The following is an 11,777-nucleotide window of genomic DNA, read 5'->3' on the forward strand; positions in this document are numbered from 1 at the left end:
GTCGGAGTCAGGAATGGGTCATGGTGAGGGTCATCACCAGGGCAACAGCCAGAGGGAGCTGCCTCCCCCGGCTCCTGAGCCACACGCCCAGAGCTGGGGTCCCAGGACACACAAAGTTGCCCATGAGCACGTGTGTCCCCTGGGACGCCTACGCTGTAAGGGAATAGAAAAGACGTCCAGAAGTTATTCACGCGCAGATGGGCTGTTCTTGACCTGTGCCCCTGCACGCAGCCCGGAGTCCGTGCGGAGAGGCCGCCGGCCGCTGTCCTCCAGTCCCTACCCTCCTGACGCTTTTACCACTGCGGTTCAGAGCCTGACCGCATTCTTGCAGCACGGCTGTGCCGTCTGTGCAGGGCCCCGCCACACTCCCCCGTGCTCACCATGTGACTCTGCCCCTCATCCCGCTGGTGGTGTCGTAGGTTATCTCTGATCTGTTCGTCACTGTCCTCAATCAGAATTCTGGGACATGATCTCTCGGTACTTTCTCTGCCATCCTCCCTTCCCGTGGCACCCGGTGTGTCTGTCGGGCATCCGGTCCCGTCACAGTCCGTGCTGCGGCTCAGAGGGCGCCTCGCCTCCGGGCCCTGCCGTCCCTGTGCCCACTCACCTCATGTCTGGGTGGGAGCCGCTCCGTTGCTGGCAGGCCCGTGGCCGCTCTCGGAGTGTGTGTGGTTCTTTTCACACTTGGCGCATTTCTCCTGCTTGTGACAGCGTCTCATAAATCCACTCTCTCGTTCGTAGAGGCTGCTTGGACACGCTTATCCACCAGTTCCAGGTTTCCCCCCGCCTCCCATCTATTCTCCTGAGCCCTTCTCCTTGGCTCGCGGGTCCTCAGGCCCCGACGGGACGCCAGCCGCCATGGGCCGTGGGTGAGGGTGCGGACGCCGTGTCCTTCTCTGTGCCGAATCCCGCCCTGCCAAGCAGCTCTCCTACTCACGGGTCTAGCTCATGGTACCGGGCGGGTCTGACGGAGCCTCCGAGGAAGGGCTGGCTTAGCCTTCCTCGGGGCTGGGCCTGGCGGGGTCTTTGCTATGTGCCTGGCTTTCCCCTAGGTCTCCACCATGTTCTCTGGGAACTTCCACGTGCCTGGGACCCTGTGGCTGGCAGACGCAAGGGCACCCTGGCCGTCCCTGCGCTTACTGGCCTGCGTGCCTCCTTCCGGCACAGCACCAGCCCGCCGCCTTGACCTCCCCGGCATCAAGCTCTGCCCTTCAAGGGTTCCTTCCCTGGTCCGAGGCCCGCTAAATGCCTCTAGGGAGAGCAGAAGCTGGCATGGATCTGTGTGGCTGCCTGGGCTCAAGCGTCGCCAGCCCTGTCCCCCGTCCAGCTGCAGCACTGCTCCCGCCTTCCAAGCCCTTGAGCCTTGAGAAGCCAGTCACCTTGGATGCAGAGTCAGACTGTTCCTGGAGAGCCACTGAGTGACGGCACAGAAGGGTCGTGGCTTTGGGACGCAGGGGCTCTCTCCACTTATCAAGAACGAAAGGGCATGGTCAGTGGTGGCCCACCAGCGACCGATGGCTCCGTGGGAGTCTTCAGAAACTCCCAAGTTCATGCCTGCTGGGCTCTTCTCCGCAGAAGTGGCAGGAAGGGTGTGCCCGAGTGTGGGATCAGATGGTTCCAGGGACACAGACAGGACGGAGATGCTGGAGGAAACGGGGCACCTCGGACAGGCTCCCTGGACTCTCCTCTGTCCCCATCCTCACCGCTGGGGGTTTGCACATGGAACTCAGGGAGGCCCGGTGCCTGGGCGGACAGGGCCCCGGGGCTCTGCTCCGTTCTTAGGGGAGCCAGACCCCATGGCTGCGTGCTGCTCTCTCTCCAGACGACACCTGCTGTGCCCACACCACGTGACCACCTGCGCTCCAAGCCGGGCTTTGTTCCAGAGGGGGGAGTGGGCGACCCCGCACGAGGGCAGCCCCGCAATGCCGCAGGACACCCCCTGCACTGTCCTCCCACTCACGTCCGAGGCCCGGCATCCACGGGCGACTGGCCCCGCACCTTCCATGTTTCAGTCTAAATGTTTACATGGTCTTAACATCGACTTCATCCCAGGACACGAGGGGCCCTATGAGCTGGCAGGTCACTCTGCTGGGGCGTCCTGTATAAGGGCTGTCGGGAAGCCCCTGGGGCTGGTCGGCGGGTCTGCCCTCCCCTCAGCGTTTCTCAGACACACCTTCCGGCGCGGCGGTACCTTCTGGCGCAGCAGTCCCATCTGCTCTGAACTGGGTCCTTCCGGGGCTCGCTGCGACACACGGGAGCACGGGCAGGGAGCGCTCCGCAGGAGCGTCCGGTCCGACAGGCGGCTTTGGGCCTGGGTTGCTATGGGCTCTCAGCATGGCCGCGAGGGGCCAGGGGGTGACGCCATGTCTCAGAGTGGCTGCCGGCTGGGCTCGTCGCGCCTGGAGAGGTTGGCCCCTGGCCACGTGGCTGCCGGGCCTTCTACTGGTGACGGTGGCCGTGTGTCCGGGCGGTCTGAGGGTTGCCGTGAGGGTTTGCCCAGACAGGCCCCTCGTGGCTTGAGGGGGTTGCTGATGGCCAGCAGCTCAACAGGGACTCTGAGGGGCAGGTGTGAGGGCCCCCACCTGCCTGGCGCCCCACCCGGCACAAGCACGGGCTTCGGGCCATGGGGGACGGAGGCAAGGTCACCATCTCAGAAGCCCTCAGGCCATACAGAGCAGTGGAGGGAGCTGCAGCCGCCACCTTCCCCTGTGGCCGCAGAGAGCTGCACGGAGACCGCCAGTGGTCGGCATCTTGACGGGGACCCAGACAAACAGGACGTTTCCGTGAGCGTGCAGAGACCTGCCAGACTCGGCCAGAGCAGCCCAGACTCCTGAGAGGAGGAGGCAGAGCCGAGCTTCGGGGACACCTGCCTGCCTGGTCTCTTGCTCATGCAGCAAGGAGAGACTGGGGAGCTGAGAGGAGTGTGAGGGGCCGCCGGCCCGGAAAGACGAGCTGGGAAGTCAGGCCCCCAGGGAGGAGGCACAGGGATGTGGCTCGCAGGTGGCTCGGGCAGGAGCCCCAGGGCCCCACCTGGGGGAGAGACTGCGGCCCAGGGCTATTAGTGTTGCAGACAGTGAAGAATGAGAAATCATCGATTTGGGGGCTCAGAACCAAGAACGCTAGGTTTCCAAATTAATCCTGGGAGAGCCGTGAATCCACACATCTCAGGTCACACCTCGTAAAATGCCATCGTAATCCATAAAACTGACACGACCCATCGAAAGCACGGCTCCTCCTGCCAGACCCTCATTAGGCTGGCGTCTGGGACCTCACATTCGTCCCTGATGGCCGGGATCAGGACCCGGCTGAGACGCAGGGCCAGTGGTTGGCCGTGGGTCGCCTCCTGCAGGGGACAGCTGAGGCAGACCAGCGCCCAGTAATGACAGGCCCACCGGAGAGGACGAGTGGGAGCCCGGCTGCCGGGAAGCCCGATCTCGACACCCCCGCCCACGCCAGACCACACCTGTCCAGTCGCCCGCGCGAGGGGATGGCCTGCTCTGCTTGGTGGATGGCCGTGGGCTTCTGAAGGTCACGCTTGTTGCAGAAATAATGTCCGTTCGGTCATGCATGTGGATGAACTCTGGCCCTTCTCCTCCAGCCTCTGGGGTGACTGTGCGGTGTTCTGGTCTCACCATTTTTCGCAGTCGCCATGGAAGCATGTCTGGCCACTGCCCAGCTCACCAGGTCCCCCTCCCATCTTCACTGCTCCTGGGGCGGCAGGTGGCGGCTAGTGATTGCCGTTAACGGCTTCCTCTCCTGCCTCAGCCTGGGGCCGCCTCTACTCAGGACTCACCCCTGGGACAGTTCTGGAACCCGCAGAGACTCTGCTGCAGCCCCACACCCGAGTCCACGTGAGGAAGAGCCCTCGGCCTCACAGCGCACAGAAAGCGGATTCACAGCAGCACATCACAGCTGGGGTACGTCGTCATCCTCGGAAGCCCAGAGGAAGCCAGCACTGCCCAGAACGTGGGCACAGCACGGTCGTGAAGCTCGAGACATGGGTAACTCAGAACCTCGTGAAAAGCAGACTCCTCTCCTGGAGATGCTGTCACTGGCCACGCGCCTCATACGGACCACAGCTGGGCCAGTAGGTGCACGGGGCCCCCAGCCGGCTACGCGCGGTCCCAGAGGCAGGGGCGAGCGCACAAGCCACAGCGCCCACCAAGTTCAGGAACAGGCAGAGTGACAGGCGGCAGCGGTCAGTTCACAGGTCGTAGGGTGGAGGTTGGTAGCTGTCTGGGATGGAAGCTTCAGGATTCTATGGTGGTTTGCACAAGAGTCAGCATCTGGGAAAAGCCTTTGCACTGGGTGCTTCAGAAACGCGCGACCTCCCACGTGTGTCCGGGAGACTAAGGAGCAGAGAATGCCAAGTGGCCAGGGACACACTGCTCCCGATGGGCTCCTGAGCCCATGCCGCCGTGGGGCCACCGTGGGGCCACCGTGGGGCCACCTGCTCCCACCCAGACGCCTCCTTCCCAGGGGCCCCCTCAGCAGCCACGGCCTCGGAGGGCTGGCTGGGCGCACAGTGTCCCCTCATCGCCCTCCAGTACCCAACGACGGTGTCATCATCAGGCCAAAGATGTTATTTTTAAGTCACTAAGCAACCTGCAACACATGCAGCTGCTAGAAGGACGCTCGGGAAGTCTCGGTGCAAGGTGGCTTCAGGTGCAGCCCCTCGCCGGCCAGCAGCTCACCGGGCAAGGGGCTGAGCACGCAGGACAGCCCCGGCCGTCGCACTCCGGCCAGAGGCTTTGCGACCTTGGTTCTTAAGACCAAGAGGCTAAGTCGTCTCTAGGGTGAGCCCCACGGGGACGCTGCTGCCACCCGGTTATTACCAAGTCCTCAGATGAGCCCAGTGGGACTGGGACACGGGGGAGGCCCGCTGGATGTCATCTAGACCCTGTGTCACCCCCGACGCTTCGGCGGCACAAGCCAAGGCTGCTCCAGGCCTCTGAGGGATGGTGGCCTGCCCCAGGTCACGGTGCCCAGAAAGTGGAGGAGGTCGGGCTCCACGAAGCCGCACGGAAGGGAAGGTCAGCCACGCCCATCCCAGCATGTACCCAGGTCCAGGCCAGCCTCACGCAGAGTCACTGAGGACATGGCTCGGGGGCTGCTAGATATGGAGAGTAGGGCGGCCAAACAGGGGCCCTCATCCTGACTTCTGGGGGAGCAGCGAGAGCCTCGTCTACCTCCCGCAGGACTGAGGACACCCGCGGACAGTCACCAGCACGACGGCCCCACACTCAAACTCCAGCCCCCGGCCGCACAAAGCCGCCGGCTCCCAGGTCTGTGGGTGGGCGTCGGGCAGCCCCAGAGGCTGGAACCAAGGTCCTCAGGTTGGGGCACACCAGGGCTCTAGTAAGAACCGCCTCCGATCAGCTGAGGCGTGGGCACGCACGGGGCCTGGCCCTCCAGACGTCCCCCCACACCAGCACGGCAGCCGCCACATCCTCCAGAGTCCACTGTGGGCCTAGGCTCAGACACTGCCCCATCCCCTCCAGGCGGTCCTCATCATCAGCGGGAACCTGAGCTTCCTGAACTGGCTGACCATGGTGCCCAGCGTGGCCTGCTTCGATGACGCCACCTTGGGGTTCTTGTTTCCCTCCGGGCCCGGCGGCCTCAAGGACCGAGTCCTGAAGCTGCAGGAGGAGGCCGCCCGAGGGCTCCGGCCCCCGCCAAGATACGGTGAGTGGACAGCAGAGCCACTAGCCAGAGTCCCAGCTTGGGAGCAAGGGGCCGCCGAGGGTCTGAGCCCCGGAGCAGAGCTCAGCCCACCGTCCCCCTCTCTGCCCCCCACCAGGCTGCATGGTACGGCAGGCGGTGCATGTGGCCCTGGGCATCCTGGTGGCCTGGCTCAGTGTCCCCGTGGTCGTCAACCTGCTGAGTCCCACGCAGGTCATGAACACGTCCTTCAACCCTCTCAGGATCGTCAACACGTATGGCGCCTTCGGAAGGTACGGGCGCGGCAGCTCCTTGCCCCATCCCCTGTGCGCACACGCGGGACCCAGGGCCCTGAGGGAGCTCCCCGACCCTCCGTGTGCCACAGCCCCCTCCTTGGTCTCCCCACAGCATCACCAAGGAGCGCACAGAGGTCATCCTGCAGGGCACGGCCAGCCTCAACGCCAGCATGCCGGATGCCGTGTGGGAGGACTATGAGTTCAAGTGCAAGCCCGGTGACCCAGGGCGGCGGCTGTGCCTCATCTCCCCCTACCACTACCGCCTGGACTGGCTCATGTGGTTCGCAGCCTTCCAGGTAAGGCCTCTGCTGTCCTCCCCACCGGCTGGGTTCCCAAGGCTGCAGGCCCCACAGTGGGGACGCCCGAAGTGTGGCTGGTGGGGTGCGATCGCTGCCTCACATGACCACCCCACTGCACACATCTTCCTTCTGGGTCTTTCCCTTGGTGTTCCTGCAAGCACAGGCCCTGCCTCTGGGCAGCAGGGCCCCTCCCAGGTGGGGTCTCCGCATCGCCTGGACCGCCTCCATTAAGGGTCTGTGGACGCAGAGGGCCACAGTGTCACTATCAGCGATGGCAGGACAGGCCTGGTAGGGCTGTCCCTGTCCCGTCTGCCTGTGCAGATGGTCGCTCACGTGCGACCCCCAGGGCTGGCAGGTGCCAACACTGAGAGGCCACCACCTCGCCCCCCCAGAAGGGGACCGCCGCAGGACTCCCCCCTCTCCCGCCAAGAGGGGCCGTCCACAGACACCTGCCCAGTGAGCCAGGGCAGGCGCGGGCATGGGCCCACCTGCCGGGAGGGCTGACCCCCCACCACACCTGAGGGGGCACAGGCGGGGAGCTGAGGGCCCTGGGCCCACGGCTGGGTTGCCTCCCCCAGAGGGCTCCCTGCGTCCCCGGCTCTGCCTGGAGCCCGCGCCCTCTCCCTTCTCGCCCAGACCTACGAGCACCACGAGTGGATCCTGTACCTGGCAGGCAAGCTCCTGGCCAACGACGCAACGGCACTGTCCCTACTGGCCCTCAACCCTTTCGAGAACAGGGCGCCCCCCAGGTAGGTACCCCTTCCTGCACGGGACCCCTGTGCACTGCAGCCTTTCGGACCCCTCCTCCAGAGGCACCCACAGCTAGCTTGGAACCCCTGCAACGTGCGGGTGCAGGTCCCCTGTGCTGGGAGCCCCCCCAGCCATGGCCAGTCCGCAGGGCCTGCGGGCTCCGGGCCTGAGGGCCCTTCTGCAGATGTCACCTGGGCCCCTGCGGTCCCTGGGCCGGGTCCGTGTGCCACTCCGAGGAGTGGCCACTCGGCAGGCAGCGGGACAGGCCGCCTGACCTGGGGTCTCCCCTCACAGGTGGGTCCGGGGAGAGCACTACAGGTACAAGTTCAGCCGCCCGGGGGGCCGGCACGCTGCTGCAGGCAAGTGGTGGGTCCGCAGGAGGCTCGGGCCCTACTTCCCCCCGGTCAGCCTCCCAGACCTGAAGGACTACTTCCAGTCGCGGGAGTGGCCGTACCCCGAACTGCCGTAGGAGCGGCCTCGGGCCTGCGCGCAGACCAATAAAAGCAGGAGCCCAGCTGCTGGAGTGAAGGCTCGTGTGCCCGGGCCCCGCTGCCCTGCGTCCTGACCTCTTGGGAAGCAGGCTCAGAGAGCAGGGGCTCCCCGGGCCAGCGGGTCCCCTCCTTTTGTCCTGAGTTCGTTACACAGAGCCCCTGTAAAGCCCCTGACCCCGTGGTGTCCACTGGCACCTGCCGTACAAGGGAGGGCGGGTCCCCAGTCAGGCCCTTCTGCCCGGACAGCTGAGCCCCATTCACTGCCTGGTGTGGCCCCAAGGAAGCTGCCACTCACTGTGCTCTTGGCCCCCGTGGCTATCCCCCCACATCCAGGATAAGCCTGGAAAAAGGAGAGGCCAAGGCAGCCATTCCTCCCCTCATGCCTGCCCCCTTCTCAGAACCTTCGTGCCTCCCTAGGGGGGACGTGTCCAGCATCCGGAGGCATGGACAGAAGCCCCTTGTTCCTCCTCCGGTGGGCCACCTCCTCCCCCCTCCTTTTGACCACGTCCCCCCGCCCCCCGCCCCAACTCCCTGACCTGCAGAGGGGCCTCAGCTGGGGACATCAGGCCTGGGCCCTGGGCGTGCCTGCTGCGGCTTGGGCGGGACGGGGTATTCCCGGTGTGGTGGGGCTTCCGGGCCATCTGCCTCCAGACGTGTGTGCGGCCCCAGTCCTAAGGCCTGACGTGAGCTGCGAGCAAACAGCTCCCACCAAGGGCCGCACCCCAGTGGCCCAGCCCCGGTCACCCCTCCCTTTTCCCACAGCTCCCCTCCCTCCCTTCCCCGACCCAAAACCGCCTGGAGGGCCACGCTGCTCCAGGGAGGGTCCCAGCGGGAACACGGTGGTTCAGGCAGGAGGCCTGGCCGGGGCGGGCACAAGTACGGGTCTGTGTGCGGCGCCCGCCCCTGAGAGCCTGCCCGGGGGGCCGGCCAGTCCAGGTGCCAACAGAGAGGCCGTGTTCCTACTCACAGGGAAACAGGCTCCCAGTGTCTATCTCAGAACAGACGCAGCCTCAGACGGGGAGCCCGGAGCCAGCAAGTCTGCCCGTGGCCACCGCACAGAGCAGAGCACCGGCCAGCCACGGCCTGGGCGGCCCTTCCTGGGGGGCCGTCCCGGGGACTCCGCCGCTGGCCAGGGGCACCACAGTGGGCAGGGACCCAAGGAGCTTACACCTTGGCCCAGGCGGCCGCTGCCTGCCCTTGCTGCATGCCGGACTCCCTGTCCCCCGGGGCCTCAGAACCCCTGTCTGGGGGCTCCCCTCCAGGCCTCTGTCGGGCTCGGCACCACCCCCGGCCTCCCCGTACCCTTCGGAAGGCCTCGTGTCCCGGAGGCGCCCCTGTCCTGGGACAAGACAAACGTGCTCACCGTGGAGGCCACGGCAGGGGACTCTGGGTCCCGGCCATGGGGCCTCTGACAGAGGAGCCCCCTCAGATCTCCCCCAGCCTCCACCCACATGTCAGCACAGCTCCTCCGGAGGTCCCCCCAGCTCGCTAGCACAAGCCTGGGCTCAGCCCGGCAGCCACACACCTACACAGCCCTCAGGGCCACACTGCTCCTGGTCACACATGAGGCAGGTGGGGGCTCGACCCAGCCCCCAGTGACGGGCAGCACCAATCCAGGCCGGGACAAGCACCACCTCAGGAAGGGGAAAGGCCCAAACTCCATTTGCCTCCGCTCTGCCCGACCCTGCCCTCTCTTGGAATCCGCAGTTTCCACACAAGAAGGGTGGCTCGGGGACACGAAATGTGAGCCCACCATTCCCCACCAGGGCTGAGGGGCCGCTGGACCGCTGTGCCCAGGCGGACCGAGAACATCCTTTCCTCCCCGCTGGCGAGGACCAGATGTGGCAGAAGCAGTGGCTCAGGCTTCGTCCACACGCCAGAGACGCTGCCCTCACCCTCCCAGGGGTCGGGCGGGCGGGGGGGCCACCAAGGTTAAGGGAGGGGCTTGACCCAGGGGGCCGAGCCCTCTTGATCCCACTACTACACAAGGGGCCGTGTGGGAGGCAGGATGTGCGCCAGCCTCCGCCCAGCCATCGGGCAGGGGCATCTGCTGGGCCACCGGGAGGGTTCGCACCTCACTCAGATCTGAGAGCTGCGGGGGCGTCGGGTCTCTCGCAGTGCTCGGCACCTGACCTGGGACGGCCCTGTGCTCTGCGGGCCCCTGCTGCTGGAGGACAGACACCACGGTGAACCCAAGAACGTGACGGGTCACCGCCACTGGCCCAGATTGGGCCCGAAGACCGAGCGGTTCCTGCCCCCGACGGTTCCACTCGGTTTCTGGTGCAACTACTCCCACTGTTCGCCTCGTGTCCCTGTGACCTTGGGAGCGGTCCCTGACTTGGGCGAGATGGCCCTTCTCCATTCCCGATGCTGATTTTGGCCTTTCCCCTCTTACCTCCTCATCAGTCTCAAAGCCCCGACACAGGGTTTTCCTGTCAGCTCTGCTGTCGCTGGTCCGTCCAACAGGTCCCAGTGCTCGCTCGCTGCCATCTTGGGCTGAAAACTCCCGTTTCTTTCTATTCCTCCTCCTGCTCTCAGGAAGACGCAGCTGGAGGCCCCAGCCGCAGGCTCTGCCAGACACAGCGAGCCTTCCCGGAATTCTAGAAATGCTGATCTCCCCGTTAACGTGTCAGACCAACAGAGGTGGGAGTTTTGGTTGCCAGAGGAGTGCATGTGGGGCTGTCCCCTCCGCTGTCCCCCCAGCATTTGCCACCGACCCACACCTCGGCCCCAACGCCCCACAGCACCCTTCAGACTGACGTCCCTCTCAGACGCGAACCGGCTCGGGGAAGGACGGCCTCCGCGGTCCCCCGGTGGCTGCTTGCCTCCCTCTGCCCAGAAGCCCCCTGCTCCCTGGGTCCGCTCCCCATGTCAACCCCTGCCCTGCGTGCAGCATGAAGACGCCTCCGCCCCGGGGGATGCAGCTTCCAAACCCCGCTGCGAAATGGGGCTCACGGCCACGAACAGACCTTTGAGATGAAACAGTCGCGCCTTTAGCTTCCCTGACGGGGAGTGGAAACACCCACGGGAAAGCGAGCGGAAATCAGGGCCACTGCGGTGGACCTTCCGCAGGTCCCAGGAGCCGCAACAACACCATGAAGTGGCAGCAGCAGAACCAGATCCCCACAGCGAAGTGGACGAAATCCCGGAAGCCCGCAGCCACCGCAAGTGACTCAGGAAGAGACGAAGTCGCCAACTTTCACAGTGTGAAGAGGCATCTGTGTAGACGCCTCCCACCAGAGACAGCGCTAGCCCAGGCAGCCTCACTGTGTGCTCCCCAGGACGGGCAAGAACGGGCGCTGGCCCTTCCCAAACGCTCCCCAAAATCAGAGAAGGGAGCGCTTCCCGACTCCTCTCACAGGCCTGGTTTACCCTGATTAACCCCAAGATGCCAGCATCTCTCAGGATTTTTGCCGGAAGCAAACGCCCTCAACGAAACAGCAGCATGACAGATGGACGCCGCGCCGTGCCCAGGTGGGATCGGTGGGTCCCTCGCGCCCACAGAACGTGGGGGGGTGGGGGGGCACGGTCCTCTCGACGGACGCAAGAAAAGCATTTGACACAATCCAAAGCCCGTTCATGAGCAAAGCCACTCTGGAATAATAGTGATCATAAAATGTCGTCAGTGAACCCACAGCCAACAGCGAACGTGAAGACCTTCCTGCAGAGCCAGACAGACGAGAGAGGCCGCTGCCGTCCATGCTCGTAACGGCAACTAAAGTTCCAGCCAGCACCGCTGGTCAAAACACTAAAACGTTTCAGGGGCACCTGGGGGGTTAAAGCCTCTGCCTTCGGCTTAGGTCATGATCCCAGGGTCCTGGGATCGAGCCCTGTGTCGGGCTCTCTGCTCAGCGGGAGCCTGCTCCCCCCTCCCCGCGTACTTGTGATCTCTGTCAAATAAATAATAAAATCTTTAAAAATAAAAAATTTTTTAAAATAAAGTTTTAATAAAGTAAAAAGAAAGTAAAATTACCTCTAATTCACAGATGACATGATCCTCTAGAAAAAAAATCCCAATGATCCACCAAAGAAATGCACTAGAGCTAATGAACCAGCTGAGCAGAGCGGCAGGTACAGAACCAGCGACGAGGAGTCGGAAACCGAAACCATGACAACAGGCTCACTCACCACTGCACCCAACAATAATAAAAAACACCTTCCAAAAGACTGAACCAGGGGCACCTGGGTGGCTCAGTGGGTTAAAGCCTCTGCCTTCGGCTCAGGTCATGGTCCCAGGGTCCTAGGATCGAGCCCCACATCGGGCTCTCTGCTCAGCAGGG

General features: G+C 64.4%; 1 protein-coding gene across 2 annotated transcripts in view; it reads left to right on the plus strand.

The window, feature by feature from the left end:
- The window catches only part of LMF1 (lipase maturation factor 1), an 88,272-nt gene extending 76,949 nt beyond the window's left edge, over nucleotides 1-11,323 (plus strand). The window contains exons 7-11 of one of the 2 annotated variants that reach the window (XM_013055293.2): nucleotides 5,502-5,685; nucleotides 5,801-5,954; nucleotides 6,070-6,253; nucleotides 6,893-7,005; nucleotides 9,616-11,323. In XM_013055293.2, the coding sequence (XP_012910747.1) occupies nucleotides 5,502-5,685; nucleotides 5,801-5,954; nucleotides 6,070-6,253; nucleotides 6,893-7,005; nucleotides 9,616-9,871 (891 nt within the window). In that variant the 3' untranslated portion in view covers nucleotides 9,872-11,323. Of the gene's footprint in view, nucleotides 1-5,501; nucleotides 5,686-5,800; nucleotides 5,955-6,069; nucleotides 6,254-6,892; nucleotides 7,006-7,300; nucleotides 7,521-9,615 lie in introns of those variants that run through there. The other variant, XM_004750831.3, reaches the window with a different exon arrangement.
- Nucleotides 11,324-11,777: the final 454 nt, after the last annotated feature.

The sequence above is a fragment of the Mustela putorius genome, unplaced genomic scaffold (assembly GCF_011764305.1).
Source record: "Mustela putorius furo isolate JIRA1106 unplaced genomic scaffold, ASM1176430v1.1 tig00004007_pilon_pilon_pilon, whole genome shotgun sequence".
NCBI lineage: Eukaryota > Metazoa > Chordata > Mammalia > Carnivora > Mustelidae > Mustela > Mustela putorius.